At 40.2% G+C, this 17,394-nt stretch overlaps 1 protein-coding gene across 2 annotated transcripts in view; it reads left to right on the top strand.

Moving 5' to 3' along the window:
• Window positions 1-17,394, top strand: part of fyco1a (FYVE and coiled-coil domain autophagy adaptor 1a) — a 43,875-nt gene that overhangs the window by 26,206 nt on the left and 275 nt on the right. For both annotated transcript variants that reach the window (XM_062039372.1, XM_062039373.1), the window contains exons 12-18: window positions 2,008-2,160; window positions 2,228-2,457; window positions 5,655-5,811; window positions 13,674-13,766; window positions 13,839-14,049; window positions 15,537-15,646; window positions 15,813-17,394. The exon at window positions 15,813-17,394 is cut by the window's right edge and continues 275 nt beyond it. In XM_062039372.1, coding sequence (XP_061895356.1) covers window positions 2,008-2,160; window positions 2,228-2,457; window positions 5,655-5,811; window positions 13,674-13,766; window positions 13,839-14,049; window positions 15,537-15,646; window positions 15,813-15,888 — 1,030 coding nt within the window. In that variant the 3' untranslated portion in view covers window positions 15,889-17,394. The remainder of the gene's footprint in view (window positions 1-2,007; window positions 2,161-2,227; window positions 2,458-5,654; window positions 5,812-13,673; window positions 13,767-13,838; window positions 14,050-15,536; window positions 15,647-15,812) is intronic.

Raw genomic sequence — 17,394 nt, 5'->3', positions numbered from 1 at the left:
TAAACAGCTCTATAATGCAGAACTAGTGCAGACACATGCTTACCAAAACAGCAGGAGGAGACGAGAAGCCATGCTAACCGCTAAGCTAACTTAAATGTGAAGTAGTGAAACCGATACTAAGATGGGTTTTGGTATCGGATTGATACTAATGTGATGGAATTGGTACTTTTGTTGGAGTTTTTCTTCTATAATAAGTTAAAGTTAAAGTACCACTGATAGTCGCCCCGTCACACACACACTGAGATGTGGTGAAATTATCCTCTGCATTTGACCCATCCCCTTGTTCCACCCCCTGAGAGGTGAGGGGAGCAGCAGCGGTGGCCGTGTTTGGGAATTATTTTGGTGATTTAACCCCCCAATTCAAACCCTTGATGCTGAGTGCCAAGCAGGGAGGTAATGGGTCCCATTTTTATAGTCTTTGGTATGACTCGGCCGGGGTTTTAACTCACGACCTACCGATCTCAGGGCGGACACTAACCACAAATCCACTGAGCAGGTGTCCGGCAAATTATTTTCCTGAGAGTTTATGTGGCTGCATCATCTCCATTAGTCTGTCAGTACAAACAACACACCTCTCTCTCTACTGCACACTCGGGCACACTTTCCCCCTCAGTCCCTGCTCTACTGACGTTATTATCCGCAGATATATGTGTGTAATTATAGTTGTATTGGTGGTTTTGTTTAACTTTTAAGATGTATATTTTTGTTAAATTTTTTTTTATTTTGTTATTTTGCAATAGTGGCAAATGTGCGTATTAGAACGGAATCAGGGAATTGTTAATTTTTTTCCCATTACATTGTTTTAGATTATGGAGCAACCTGGTAAGGTTGTTGCCATGAGACTCTCCCAGAGTACAGCACAGCGAAGAAGCTCCAAATTTATTTCGCCATCTTTCATGGAGACACACATTGTTGTTGTTGTTGACATTTGTTGGACTGACTGGCTGTGTTATTGCGATAACACTCTGCGAGCAACGAGGTTGAGCAAAGCAACTCTCCAGGCCTACACACACAAAATACATCCACGGAAAATACACGCCACACACACGTACCCCACCCCAACATCCCACGTCTTTGTCGCTTCACCCCCCGACAGAGCAGCGCCCAGCCCCTACTGGCAGCTTCCGGCCGGATGCTCACCCCCTCCTCCCTTTGCAATTTACAAGTTTCTGTTTGTCGTAATATGTATATATTTGCTTTGCTCAAGCTTGTTTCCCTTGTTTCAAACTTAGCACATCCAACAGAAGCTCAGTTTCAGATTTTTTTTCTTTTTTCTTCTCCTTTTCCTCCTGCCCCCATGTTTACCTTTTTCCTTCATTTTTTATGACGCGACACATCAGTTTTCCCGTTCTATCTTGTATACAGTATGTCTGTTCTTGGATGAGTTTCTACAGAAAATGCAATTATTTTGCACTTTTTAAGTGCAATGACAATAAAGTTCCATTACATTCCATCTATGCTATGCGCAACCACATCTGAAAACCGGAAATTTCACAATAAGCTACCTCATGCGACAGCAGCCAAGGGAGGAGCCTAATACAGAATACATGAATTACAAATGCATCTATAACCGATTTATAATCAAACTTAGTCCCTGAATCTTATCAATTGTGAGGTGCCCAAAGATTCACACACTTACTACATTGAATCTTACTTCTTCTTTCGTATTTGCTACAGTGGTGATTTGCTGGTGGGGGGGATGTGACATAATGATGTAATCGTTGAATTTGCATGATTAGCAATGGCGTATTTTAAAAATGTTTTTGAAAAAAAAAAAACATAAAAAGCAAAACAATCCGCAAAAGAACCTTCCTGCTTTGCTTCTTGCTGAATTCAATTATTCATGATTTTATTCGCCTTTTTTCTAATTGTATCCATTTGTAAAGGACTTTAGATTATCTTTGGTACAAATTGTTCTGTACAAATAAACTTGCCTTGCCTAAATATGATTGTGTTTTTACAGATAGACACATAACTCCTAAATGCATGTTTTTTCCTTTTCCCCAGGGACAAAGATGCTCTGTGGCAGAAGTCGGACGCGCTGGAGTTTGAACAGAGGATGCGGGCGGAGGAGCGGTGGTGGTTGGTGGACAAAGAGGCCACCAACTGCCTGGGCTGCCAGGGCCAGTTCACCTGGTGGCTGCGTAGGCATCACTGCAGGTGCACACATGCTCAACATAAAGCGCTAACTTAAAAGAGATGCACCAATAACAGTAGTTTTGTGTAGACTCTGCGGCCGCATCTTCTGCTACTACTGCAGTAACAACTACGCCATGATCAAGCAGAGCGGTAAGAAGGAGCGCTGCTGCAGGGACTGTTACAGCCAGCACAGTGCTGTGGTGGAGCGCTTCACCGCGGCCGAGCCTAGCCCATCTGATCAGCAGCCATCTCTGCCTGGGGCCGGGCCGCAGCCTGCCGCTGATCCCACTTCATATGAACCTACTTCCAAAGTCACAGGTACAAGGCATGACAGTTTATTTGACATCAATCAGTACTTCTGTAAAGCTCATCAACTCATACCGTCTAAGCAGAAGTGAAAAGATAGACTGAAGAATATAATTACAAAACCCAAAACCAGTGAAGTTGGCACGTTGTGTAATTTGTAAATAAAAACAGAATACTATGATTTGCAAATCCTTTTCAACGTATATTCAATTGAATAGACTGCAAAGACAAGATATGTAATGTTGGAGCTGAGAAACAATTTTTTTTTTTTTTTTCAAATAATCATTAACTTAGAATTTAATGGCAGCAACACATTGCAAAAAAGTTGGCACAGGGGCATTTTTACCACTGTGTTACATGGCCTTTCCTTTGATCAACACTGGGAACCGAGGAGATAAATTTTTGAAGCTTTTCAGGTGGAATTCTTTCCCATTCTTGCTTGATGTACAGCTTAAAGGCCTACTGAAACCCACTACTACAGACCATGCAGTCTGATAGTTTATATATCAATGATGAAATCTTAACATTGCAACACATGCCAATACGGCCAGGTTAACTTATAAAGTGCAATTTTAAATTTCCTGCGAAACTTCCGGTTGAAAACATGTATGTATGATGACGTATGCGCGTGACGTCAATGGTTGAAACGGAAGTATTCGAACCCCATTAGATCCAATACAAAAAAGCTCTGATTTCATCGCAAAATTCCACAGTATTCTGGACATCTGTGTTGGTGAATCTTTTGCAATTTGTTTAATGAATAATGAAGACTGTAAAGAAGAAAGCTGTAGGTGGGATCGGTGTATTAGCGGCGGACTACAGCAACACAACCAGGAGGACTTTGAGATGGATAGCAGACGCGCTATCCGATGCTAGCCGCCGACCGCATCTATGATCGGGTGAAGTCCTTCGTCGCTCCGTTGATCGCTGGAACGCAGGTGAGCACGGGTGTTGATGAGCAGATGAGGGCTGGCGTAGGTGGAGCGCTAATGTTTTTATCATAGCTCTGACAAGGTCCCGTAGCTAAGTTAGCTTCAATGGCGTCGTTAGCAACAGCATTGTTAAGCTTCGCCAGGCTGGAAAGCATTAACCGTGTAGTTACATGTCCATGGTTTAATAGTATTGTTGATTTTCTGTCTATCCTTCCAGTCAGGGGTTTATTTTTTTTGTTTCTATCTGCATTTAAGCCCGATGCTATCACGTTAGCTCCGTGAAGTCCCGTAGCTAAGTTAGCTTCAATGGCGTCGTTAGCAACAGCATTGTTAAGCTTCGCCAGGCTGGAAAGCATTAACCGTGTAGTTACATGTCCATGGTTTAATAGTATTGTTGATTTTCTGTCTATCCTTCCAGTCAGGGGTTTATTTCTTTTGTTTCTATCTGCATTTAGGTCCGATGCTATCACGTTAGCTCCGTAGCTTAAGAGCTTCGCCGATGTATTGTCATGGAGATAAGTCACTGTGAATGTCCATATTGCGTTCTCGACTCTCATTTTCAAGAGGATATAGTATCCGAGGTGGTTTAAAATACAAATCCGTGATCCACAATAGAAAAAGGAGAAAGTGTGGAATCCAATGAACCCTTGTACCTAAGTTACGGTCAGAGCGAAAAAAGATACGTCCTGCACTGCACTCTAGTCCTTCACTCTCACGTTCCTCATCCACAAATCTTTCATCCTCGCTCAAATTAATGGGGTAATCGTCGCTTTCTCGGTCCGAATCGCTATCGCTGCATTGTAAACAATGGGGAAATGTGAGGAGCCTTTCAACCTGCGACGTCACACTACTTCCGGTACAGGTAAGGCTTTTTTAACAGCAACCAAAACTTTATCGTCGATGTTCTCTACTAAATCCTTTCAGCAAAAATATGGCAATATCGCGAAATGATCAAGTATGACACATAGAATGGATCTGCTATCCCCTTTTAAATAAAAAAAATTCATTTCAGTAGGCCTTTAAGTTGTTCAACGGGGTCTCCGTTGTGGTATTTTAGGCTTCATATTGCGCCACACATTTTCAATGGGAGACAGGTCTGGACTACAGGCAGGCCAGTCTAGTACCCGCACGTTTTTACTATGAAGCCACGCTGTTGTAACACGTGGTTTGGCATTGTCTTGCTGAAATAAGCAGGGGCGTCCATGATAACGTTGCTTGGATGGCAACATATGTTGCTCCAAAACCTGTATGTACCTTTCAGCATTAATGGTGCCTTCACAGATGTGTAGTTTAAGTTACTCATGCCTAGGGCACTAATACACACCCCCATACCATCACAGATGCTGGCTTTTGAACTTTGCGCCTATAACAATTCGGATGGTTCTTTTCCTCTTTGTTCCGGAGGACACGGCGTCCAGTTTCCAAAAACAATTTGAAATGTGGACTCTTCAGAACACTTTTCCACTTTGCATCAGTCCATCTTAGACGAGCTCGGGCCCAGCGAAGCGTTTCTGGGTGTTGTTGATAAATTACTTTCGCTTTGCAAAGTAGAGTCTTAACTTGCACTTACAGATGTAGCGACGAACTGTAGTTAATGACAGTGGTTTTCTGAAGTGTTCCTGAGCCCATGTAGCGATAACCTTTACACACTGATGTCGCTTTTTGATGCAGTACTACCGAAGGTCCGTAATATCATCACTTACGTGCAGTAATTTCTCCAGATTCTCTGAACCTTTTGATGATATTACGGACCGTAGATGGTGAAATCCCCAAATTCCTTGCAATAGCTTGTTTAGAAATTTGCTCACGCATTTGTTCACAAAGTGGTGACCCTCGCCCCATCGTTGTTTGTGAATGACTGAGCATTTCATGGAAGCTCCTTTTATACCCAATCATGGCACCCATCTGTTCCCAATTAGCCTGTTCACCTGTGAGATGTTCCAAATAAGTGTTTGATGAGCATTCCTCAACTTTCTCAGTCTTTTTTGCCACTTGTGCTAGCTTTTTTGAAACATGTTGCAGGCATCAAATTCCAAATTAGCTATTTGCAAAAAATAAAGTTTTCCAGTTAGAACGTTAAGTATCTTGTCTTTGCAGTCTATTCAATTGAATATAGGTTGAAAAGGATTTGCAAATCATTGTATTCTGTTTTTATTTACGATTTACACAACGTGCCAACTTCACTGGTTTTGGGGTTTGTATTTTTACAACTACATAACCATAACTATTGCTGTAATTTATCATTTTGCTTCAAGTGTTTTCTGGTCTTTTTTGTAGTTCTATCTGACCACAGCAGCAAACCTGATGATGGTGCCTTTGACATCATCACGGAAGAGGAGGTGAACGGTGTCTACGACAGTGACACCAATTCCCAAACCACTGGAGGCTCCTTCGAGGGGGAACCAGAGCGAAGGCTGCCCGGATCCTTAGATATGTGAGTTTCCACCAAGCTGAACACTTCATACAGTTTCTCTTCCCCTATAAAGTTCATGAATGTGTGCTTGCAGCCAGCCCAGGTGGCTATTTTCATCTTCTCCACCCTTTTATGATGGGGATCAGGAAATGTAGAAGTACAAGTTCCCTGTTGTGAGAAAGATAGCATAATTTGGTACCTGCTGTGAACCTCTCACTTTTATTTTTTAGAAAACTATACACTCTGACAGTCTGACACTGCTGCTTCTTGCCTGGAAAGTAAAACCCTTAAATTTTAGGCAAGGAAGACATAATTAAAGGTCCCAGTATTTTTTTCAACAATTTTAATATCACATCAAATCACAGTTGAGATTTCTGGTGTGTTGGCCAAACTCTAGCCTCAATGTTGAAATTTAGACAGTCTAAAAGTAACTAGCCAGACCTACTGGGAACGCAACGTTTTTTTGTCTTTGGTTTTAATGTTGATAAGCTGTGTTTGTGTCTCCGACATTGTGAGCGGCCAGAGTTTAGAAGTGGGAGTTGTTTTAACGGATTCGATGCATGTTTTGTTTTTGTTTTTTTTATCTGTGTGAAACAATTTTGGTATTATTTGATTCAAACCTTAATTTATGTAGATGCATGTTTTGGATTATTAAGAGTACATGATAAACAAATGATTTATTTTAGTGTAAAATAACAAATAAGGTGTATTTGGTAAGGCGATTTGATTTGTTAATACACTTCATATAAAGCACTTTGTCATTTATTGACATTTTACAAGCTATTTTTGCTTCTCAACGGTCAATAAGTGTCCATGTACTAAATAAGTCCGATTTCTCAAATAGTTTGGCTCTAAATAAGCCTTCTGGAACCCATGGTAACGCCTTAACTCGATTGTTTTTGGTTATTGAAAAGTTGGACTAATACACCTGGATTATGCGATTGGAAACCAGGGGCCGTACTTATCAAGCTTCTTAGAATTACTCCTAAGAAGTCTGCTAAGAGTTGACTTAAGAGTAAATAAATTATTCGCTGAAAGCTGCACTTAAAAGTTAGTTATCAAGCGTCTTACTCACACTTTCAGCGAAGTGTAGGACTGAATCTTAAGTGTCACACTCAGAGCTGAATTACGACATTACTATGTGCCGTAAACGGAATTTTAGGTGACGTCATTTCTGTGTCCATAGAAATGACCAATCACGGAAGGGAATCCGTTGTCTAAGAATAAAGAAATATCTTGGAAATATTTAAGTGGACAATGGGAGTGTATATTTTGACAATAAACTACAAAATAATACAAAACAAACTAGTCCCCGCCGGCACTCATGCTACCGCTCCCTCTCTTCTATCGCCCACACACTCACTGACGTCACTCACCTCACGGCCACACACATACGCTACTGTCATAACATTTTCTTTCCAATTCATTAATTAGGCAACTAATTTGAAACTGGTGTGGGTGGCTCTATATATACTAGCCCACTGCAGACACATGCAGAAATCAACAAGGAATCGAAAAGTATTAAATCTGTGACAAAAATAATATCCGCTCTGTCTAAACGATACCGTTTGATCAGCTGCTCGTCATCAAAAAAAAAAAAAACATTGTTCCGTTCCCTGAACGTTCGCGCACGTCTCTCTCGCCTCAGTGCCATCCCCTGCTGGCAACTCCTAACCACTTAAGACACCTCTGAAGGTCTCTTAAATATTGTGGAGAGTAGGAGTGATTCTTAGACTTAAGAACGTTGATAAAAAGCTTTTATTCTTAAGTTTGAGAGTAGGACTAAATTTCGCAAATTCTCAGGACTTAAGTGTAAAATGGCACTCTAAGAAGCTTGATAAGTACGGCCCCAGATCTCTCGAGGGGGTGTGTGCGGCCGGGCAACCTGGAATCAGATACCATTTAATAAAAACATAGCAAAAATTGTAATGACGAGGAGACTGTTTGTTTGCTTCACAAATTAAAAGAACAGAACATTTTGAAGCACATCAATGGTAGAAAAAAATTAATAGATTTATTTAAGAAGGTAGCTAAAGAAAAATGTACAATGTCATTTTAATTCGGACTCTTGAACGAAATACGAATAATACGTAAGATGATGAAGCAGGTATATTAAAGGCGAATAATAAAGCGTACACAAACCTCTCCATGCTGCATTTTTGCACTCCAAACTGATTAACTTTCCACACAACTGGCAAGACAGTCCAGAACAATAGCAACCTTCCTCTGGAATAGTATCAGTCGATACACAAACTGTCTTTTCTTTCGGATTTAAAACTCCTTCCATTAAATCAACTTCGAGACATTAAAAAGTTTTGTTTCCATTATTTTCATCCGAAAATTCCTTTGAAAAACCTTTCCACCGGTCTTTCTTTGCGTCGCACCTGCATTCTTGGTGGTAGCATCGTGTTTGTAGCGCAATCCAAGATCATGTATTGATGCTGTCTGCTATTTAACATCAGCATAGCCATTAGAGACGGGAGGATTTGTAATTTGTGCCAATATTGCAGCGCACATCACTTATGAATATTTGTGATTTATTTGAATCACAAATATTGAAATTCAACAATTTGATGCATTTGCAAACAGCTAAAATTATGTACAAAGCAAACTATGACCTGCTACCCAAGAATTTACAACAATTATTCTCAACAAAAGAGTAAAATCTAATTTAAAACATTTGTATACTCGTACAACACTTAAAACCTTTAGCATATCTGTATGTGGAATTCAATTATGGAATGGATTAACCAAAAAAATCAAACAGAGCACCAATATGATTCAGTTTAAGAGACTGTTCAAACTACAAGTGTTCACAAAGTACACAGAACAAGAATTATGATCAACATCAGCTGAGATAGGCTCCAGCACCCCCCACGACCCTGAAAGGGACAAGCGGTAGAAAATGGATGGATGGATCTTGAACCCTTTTTTTTTTCTTTTGAGATAAAGATTATTTATGTATTTAATATTAGTTTACTTACTATGGTATATTTATTTTTTATTTATTTATTCACTGTTCTGTTACAGAGAACAAGGAAATGGGATAAAATTGCAATGGTATGAAAAGGGGTAGGATTAAATAAGCTCAGCTTCTTCCTACTCCTTTTCGGACATGCTGTAATAAAACAACTGGAAATATGTGATGCATTACATTGTATCGTATGCATGTTCTAAATAAACTGAACTGAACTGAGCTTAAAACAAGTTGTAAGGATCCGCAATGCCTAGTGTGACGTCAACCGGAAAACTAATTATTTTATTTTAAAAATTAAATAAGCGCCGCCCCCAGTGTACGGGAGGCACGTGGTGTATTGCCAACAGTCGCATTAGAGAGTGTGCATGGACACTTGGACTTAACACGTGAGTGTGAAAATACAAAAAAACGATCTATTTGAGAAATTTGACATATTTAGATCATGGAAACGTCAGGGGCGCGGTAAGGTTAAAGAAAACTCCTGATGGCCAGTCCACACCTGTAACCTGCTTTCTTCCTGGTTAAATATAATGTTCTGTAAACTACACTCGTACTATGACAAAAGCAGTGTTTAAAAAAAGCTGCATGCTGTCAATCAGAGTCACGTTGGCAACAATGCAGCATCAGGAAGCCAATCAATAAGCTTGTGTGCAATCTAAGGAGACAAGCTTCCGTCTGAGCTGTGGTTTTTCTCCTGGCGCAAGTGTTTGACTTTTCTCCATTCAATAGTGTTGCAGTATTCTTGGACAATCGGGGACAAAACTGCTTTTTGAGACAGTTTAGGAGACAAGTTTATGTGTACGGCTAGAAGTGATACTTTTATACATATATACTAACTCTGCACTTGATGCAAACTATGTTAACAGATGCTGTACAGTACTGCTTAGTACTGACTGAACAAATGTAGTTAGTGCTGGGCGATATGACGATACATATTGTGGGCACGATACAGTGCCATTTCTATCTTTATCATTTCAAGCGATAGGCTGTATTTTATCCATAGGGCTTGTGCCATCAGATGATTCATAGTAACAACAACAATAATTGCACATTCAGTAAGTGTATTTGGTGTCAAACTAGAGAGAAAACAATATTTTCTTATAAAGAAAAGGATGCGTTGACATGTAGGCTCTTTCTGTCCAGCGTCTCCCGCCGTTGCGGGTTACCTGGGTTACACTTGAGGGGATCATTGTAAGTAAACATGGAGACAGGACGGGTAGGCGTTGCGCTGGCGGAAAAATAAATTGAACCCCCACAAGCAGCAGAGACGGAGTCCCAGCACGAACTCCTACCCAAACGAGGGGGTAGCTACTCAGTCTGGCTTTATTTATCGCTGCCTGCAAACTACTTATTTCCCAGAGGATCACACCGGAGCCGTTATAGCCCAAGGTATGTGTGGCAGCTAACGTAATATTGCTGTGTTTATCCATGTTTCTTATGTCGTTTTTCTAACATATCAATCAATCAATCAATCAATGTTTATTTATATAACCCTAAATCACAAGTGTCTCAAAGGGCTGTACAAGCCACAACGACATCCTCGGTACAGAGCCCACATACGGGCAAGGAAAAACTCACCCCAGTGGGACGTCGGTGAATGACTATGAGAAACCTTGGAGAGGACCGCATATGTGGGTAACCCCCCCTCTAGGGGAGACCGAAAGCAACGGATGTCGAGTGGGTCTGACATAACATTGTGAAAGTCCAGTCCACAGTGGATCCAACACATCAGCGGGAGCCCAGTCCACAGCGGGGCCAACAGGAAACCATCCCGAGCGGAGACGGGTCAGCAGCGCAGAGATGTCCCCAACCGATGCACAGGCTAGTGGTCCACCCGGGGTCCCGACTCTGGACAGCCAGCACTTCATCCATGGCCACCGGACCTATGCAACTCCCCCTCGCAAGGGACAGGGGAGAAGAGGAGAGAAGAAAAGAAACGGCAGATCAACTGGTCTAAAAAAGGGGGGGTCTATTTAAAGGCTAGATTATACAAATGAGTTTTAAGATGGGACTTAAATGCTTCTACTGAGGTAGCATCTCTAACTGTTACCGGGAGGGCATTCCAGAGTACTGGAGCCCGAATAGAAAACGCTCTATAGCCCGCAGACTTTTTTTTGGCTCTGGGAATCACTAATAAGCCGGAGTTCTTTGAACGCAGATTTCTTGTCGGGACATATGGTACAATACAATCGGCGAGATAGGCTGGAGCTAAACCGTGTAATATTTTATACGTAAGTAGTAAAACCTTAAAGTCGCATCTTAAGTGCACAGGAAGCCAGTGCAAGTGAGCCAGTATAGGCGTAATATGATCAAACTTTCTTGTTTTTGTCAAAAGCCTTGCAGCCGCATTTTGTACCAACTGTAATCTTTTAATGCTAGACATAGGGAGGCCCGAAAATAATACGTTACAGTAATCGAGACGAGACGTAACGAACGCATGAATAATGATCTCAGCGTCGCTAGTGGACAAGATGGAACGAATTTTAGCGATATTACGGAGATGAAAGAAGGCCGTTTTAGTACCTCTGACATAGAGTGTAAGGGTGTACCTTTGCATGCGATATCCCGTTTATTATTAAACTGTCCTGTCAGGCTTCGTGTAGTGTTAGTGCTCATGTGGCTGTGTGTGGCAGTGAACCCTGAAAAATGTGTTTTGTTGCTATTGTTTGCTATACCAAATGTATTTGTTTATTTGACTTGCAAATAAAGTGAGAAAAAAGGTAAGTTGTCATGTATGTTGTTAAATTTTTCATAGAACTGAAAGCGTACCAAAGCTATATCGTGGTATATCGTTATCGTGATATAAAATGATCCATATCGTGATATACATTTTTTTCCATATCACCCAGCACTAAATGTAGTATTAATATTTATTAGTTCATTTAGTAATTTTTATGCTTCAGTTTAGGCCAAAAATATGTAGAATATGCTTTAAAAAAAAATTTACGATAGAGCAGTCCCAGCGTCATTGGCTGGCCCGCCCACAGAGGCAGCGATGCCCGCCCTGGCCTTGAAGCTGTTTATTTTATTTGGGTTTAGTCTTTTACATCGGAGTAGGTGAAAATAAGATTATAATTAATCAAAACAAAGTCATGTTGATTAAGGCCATGTCCATACGAACCACGAATACTTAATACTTCTAGTCATCTGATGACATCACGGTTGTGCGCCTGTCGTTTCCAACACTGACTTGCTGGCTTTAAACACTCTAAAAGGACTTATTGTATGTTCGCGCATAAACATGCTGCTATTTTCACTCTACATTTATAAAAAGAGACGCATTAAAATGGGCTTTGAAAGAGGCTGGGACACTCCCACCAGCGGCAATGATAGTCAGCTCTTTTGGATACGGTCACTGTCGGACCTCCAGCTGATGGCACAACTTTGACAAGCAAGACTTTTTGCTTTGTGTCATAAGAAAGGTGCAACATTATCTCTTGTTTTTAATCCTTGTTTAACGACATATCGTGCAGTTGACTTTGGTGTGTTGGTTCCATTTGTGTGGATAGAGCCGGGGGCAACAGTGCGCGTGTGTAAAACGGGTCCGAAAAAAACAAGATATACTGTATCCTTCCTCCTTGTTAGTGTGCACTGATGCTAAAGACAATGTATACTTCATTGCAAATGTATAATATCAATATAGTGATGATTAAATGCATTATAATCCCATGAAAGTTTTGCAGGGCTCTGTGTAAGTGCTGGCTGGTTTTAAAGATAATGTACATGTCTCTTTACATCTAGTATATCAAAATAAACATCATAAAAAGAGAAGTGTAATGCCACCAAGTCAGCTTTTGCTGCTTTTTCAGGCTTCTGATTGAACCACGTGCATGACAGCAGGCGTTTGTGTGTAGACATAGACAGCCTTGAAACTACACTTGTCTGGATGGAGATCGTTTTAAGCATTTTTGAAACTATCCGTGTTCGTGTGGAGATGGCCTAAGACCATTAAACAATTAACTGACATGTTGGTTAACATATAAAACAAGATGAAAATGTTGACAGAAACAGTTTGATATATATCCAATCACAGCTCTTTAATAGCGTACTTAGGGGGTTGGGGATTAGTTATGAAGAAGAGCCAGTCAGATGCTTTTCTTTGTGAGATGAAGTCACACCTAAAAACAAAAGTGTGGATTTAACATGTTTCACATCAAACTATCTATATAACTGGGATAAAGTGAAGAGCACACATTTCATTTTACTGCTATGATAACATCAGCATGGATGAATGGATGGAAGTTCATTCATACTACTTTATCCAAAAAGTTACATAAGTAAATAATAGATGCAGTGTGTTACTACCCACCTCTGCCCTTGGGACACATACTGCTGTTAGAACATTTTCAACATTAAAAGTCACTTCTGCATAATAGAGGACATTTCATGAAAGCTTTAGTCCCATCAATGTAAGTTCATGGTGACATCTGGCTTCTTTGCAAATATGGAGTTGTTTTGAGAATACTAATACAGCTGTAGATTGCAAACTGGTTCAGTCTTGAGCTTGGACATGGGTTAAAATAATCTCCACTGGCTCGCAGGTGCGCTTTCAACTACACATATGAGTACCGGTATATTTACCAATGGTGAGAGTTGGCTGCTGATAGCTACATAATGACATCTCCATGACGACAGAGCACATTTCATTGCCTTCTAAGATGGGATTGAAAGCCCCAGACAAAACAAAAAAAAAACTCCAGTGGAAGCGTGATGTTGGCTTAAGATTACTTTATCAAATTGGTTTGGTCCTTTAAATTGTACTGCCCCACAGACCTGTGGGTAAAAACCAGATGCAAAGTCATTATGCTGGAGGGTTTCACTGAGACATCTTGAGGAAGATGTACCTCTCTTGCCTACTCTTGGACCTTGAGGATCAAAAAGTGAATAGTTGTTTTTCTTTTTGCAGAGGTGTAGGAGATATAACCCCTGACGACCCTGAGGAGAACAATCCTGCACTGCAGGATTCGGAAATCAACCTTCTCAAATCAGGAGAACTAACGTGAGTGCCGACATGTGACTTTTAACAAGTTGATTTTTATGCAACACCTTCTCTGCATGGCACCATTCTCAGGGAGGCCGTGCCGCTGAGCATCGACGATATTTCCCAGTTTGGCGACGGCTCCCGGGAACTCTTCATCAAGTCCAGCTGTTACAGCGTGGTGACGGTTGCCGTGGGCGACTGTGGGCTCACCATCAGTTGGATGTTTTCCTCTGAACCTAAAAGCATCTCCTTTAGTGTGGTCTACCAGGAATTTTCTGACTCTCCGGTGGAGCAATCAAAGGTAGTTGCAGCCCCATGTTTATTCTGCTCAGGTTCTCACTAAGCTAAAGTCTATTAATTTAGAGTGCTTGTATCGGAAGCAGGCAATAATTGAAGATGAGGTAATAAAACAACTTAATTTTACTAGTAAGTATATTTCACTACACAGCAGCAGGAGCTGCTGAGTCAGTAATAATGGCGGTGATGAGTTCATTCTAACTTGAAAGGGTCCTCTATTTCGTCCGTAAAATCCAATAGATAACCATCCAAAAAGCGCCAACAATAGTCCATTTACATTTCCTTATTTGAATGTTAACTAAGTATTAGTGATATTGTTATTACAAGCTCTAATGCAGACAAACTATTTATAGCGGCGAAGGGATCACTTCTGTGTGTCCCTATGTTTACATCATCGAGTGGTCACCTGCTTCCTCACTTCTTTGCTCCCTGTAAGTTTATTCAAGATCATGAATCATGCATCTCACCTGGACATGAGACGTCTGAGTAGGTATTTCGGCAAGTTGGTTAAAGTTAAACAGTCATTTAGGACCCGAAACTTGCGAGGACGACACGAAAAGACGCGTGTACTCCCTCCTCCCCCACTCCCCGTGCACCCCCACCCCGTTTCTTCGTGAGGAGAAATTTTTCATCTAAATTGTAATGTGAACATCCTAGCAATCGGCATCCTAATGACAGCAGACGTTGCACAGTAAGCGATGTTTTATTATGTTTGTTGGCTCTCATGAAGTCTACAGTGAGTAATAATCAGTGATAAAGAAAAAAAAAAGCAAATTAATGCAACGCGTATCCTTAGAATTATCAAAATAGGTAAATATTAAATGTTATTAGGAATGTGCCTGTTACTACAGTACATATATACTTACGTAATGTATATAAAACATCAAGGGAGGTGTTTGGATGTCTTTTTAAGGGCTTTATAGGCGGAATTGCTTGGCTCCCATAGGCTCCATTGTAAGCAAACATTTGATCGCATTTATTTAATATTTAGAATGCAAAAAAAACAACATCCATTGTCATGTCTTTCGTAATGATTGTGAACAATAGGCAAAATTCCAAAAATAAGTGCAGTTCCCCTTTAACATACAGTGCATCCGGAAAGTAAGTTTGAGCTCTCTTCTGTCCGCCATTTCACGCCCCACTTTGCTTCTTCTTCTTTGTTATTTTTGTCAGACGGCACCATGCGCAAATAATAAAATACTTGTAAATACATTGTTGTTTGTTTGGGGAGTTTTGGCAATAATTTCAATAGAGGTGAGTGTACAACAACTATGACCCCTGAACATTCTGGAACCGACCAACAAGTATTCCAAATGACAGATAGTCAGTGTAAACATTAATAAACAAAATGGTGTCCCAAAGCTTAACTTACCACACAATACATCGGCGCCCCCTACAGGTAGTAACACATGTTTTGATTGTGTTGATTAACATCAGGTGGAAATTAAATTCCACTCGCATGCAAACGTTTCTGTGTCTTTTCTTTTTAAGGTTCTTATTCCTCTGACGCGCTGCAATTCTCACAAAGAAACCATCCGAGGGCAGCTGAAAGTGCGTCGGTCCGGCACGTACATGCTCATCTTCGACAACTCCTTCTCACGGTAAAGCGCGGTGTTGCAACTCTCTCGCCAGCTAGAGTGTATGGGCGCTTGGGAATGAGCCATTTAAAAACAAAAAACTCCTGCAACAGTTTGCCAGCTGTTGGTTTTGCTTCATACTCCCGTTAATTGGATTGTGCCCGTTTTCATGTTTTTTTTCCCCCCGCAGGTTTATCTCTAAGAAAGTCTTCTACCATCTGACCATGGAAAAGCCCATCATCTACGATGGAAGCGACTGCCCCTGAAGCTTTAGCATCAGAGATGTGCATAAGTATCACCATGGCAACCGAAGGGATAAAAATGTTAGAAGAGACGTTTGAAGAAAAAAAAAAAAAAAAAATTCTTATTTTGTCGCTGTCCACTGAGAACATATATCTCTGATGTTTGTCTCTCGGAGAGATCTGCTTTTCTTTGTACAGCGATTGTTGACTTCATAAACAAGTGAAGCCTTTTTATCTTTAACATTTTAAACATATCCACCAAGTGATGTTCTTTTAGTTCCAATATGGCTAAGTAAGAATTAATGTGACTCGAAAGTTACACTAGCAATATGAAATATAGCACCTGTTTATCATTATGTTGAACTTAAACGCATGTATCTCCAAATATTGTGATTCTTTTATATGAAAAACATTTTTACAAAAAAAAAATTACAATCACAAAAGTTGGAGATACATGAATTATTTTTTTTCAGGAGAAAAAAATGGAATAATTATTATTATGTTGTTGTTGACACAACTTTGTTTCATATGAATGTGACTTGCCATAAATGCTCAAATTATAGCCGAATTGTCTATTTCAACCACAAACAGCGTTAACTGGATGCCGGTAAGGCTGGTATTTTCAAAATTTGAGAACAAATTGTTCCTACATTTTTTAAACTTAAAGTGATTTGGGGTGCATGAGAAAGTGGAAAGGAAAACATAGCTCTTTTTGAACACATGGTCATTTTTTAGCAAGTGAATTTCACAATACAGCAGCAACAGAACCAAAATTGTAATAGCAGTAAGGAGCAAACTGCTTTGTCAGGATTATTACCGCTGATGAGTTGTTTGTAAACATGAATGAAACACATTTTGAAGCGCATACATAGGTAGATAAACATTATTGGTCAAGTGTAACCACTTTTATGACATCAGGAGGTTGCCTACAGCCACATCTGTTAACACTAATGTTAAAATAACCTAATTGGTTATTTGATATTCTTCATCATGCGCCCACACAAATTAGGAGACTCTGTGATTAACTGAAATGAGGTGTTAATTGGAGCATTTACGGTGGAATAACACTAGCCAAAAGAAATGATGTATTTGTAAAAGCAGCCTATTATGACAGGCCTGGTTTGTTTTTATTTCATTTCTACAGTTTTGTTTTTTCCAAAGTCTTCCAAATCCCATTCAATTTCCCAAATGAGGTCAAACGTCACGCACTTCTAGGAGGCAGTCATCATTTCATGGATTTGGAAAGTAAAACATTGAAAAGAATCAGACAAAAAAATAACGCCCTCTTGCTTCCTACAAAGAGATGAGACAACACGTTGCAGTATTTCGCTGACTGTTACCTCCAAGTGCCTATTGACTCTTAATTGGCAGGAATTGTCATGCACCTTGACGCCTGCTTTGAAAAGCAGTGAGGAAGACAACTTTTGTGTATGTTTGTGAGCGTGTAGATTTGACTATTATTTTATGTCTTTTTTTGCCATCTTTTTTAAATAGCTTCTGCTTTCCTTGTACTTGAATTATGTGTTTTTT

Source organism: Entelurus aequoreus, linkage group LG27 (genome assembly GCF_033978785.1).
Source record: "Entelurus aequoreus isolate RoL-2023_Sb linkage group LG27, RoL_Eaeq_v1.1, whole genome shotgun sequence".
Classification (NCBI taxonomy): Eukaryota; Metazoa; Chordata; class Actinopteri; order Syngnathiformes; family Syngnathidae; genus Entelurus; species Entelurus aequoreus.
The sequence above is the reverse complement of the archived record's forward strand: the minus strand, read 5'-3'. Positions and strand labels throughout refer to the sequence as shown.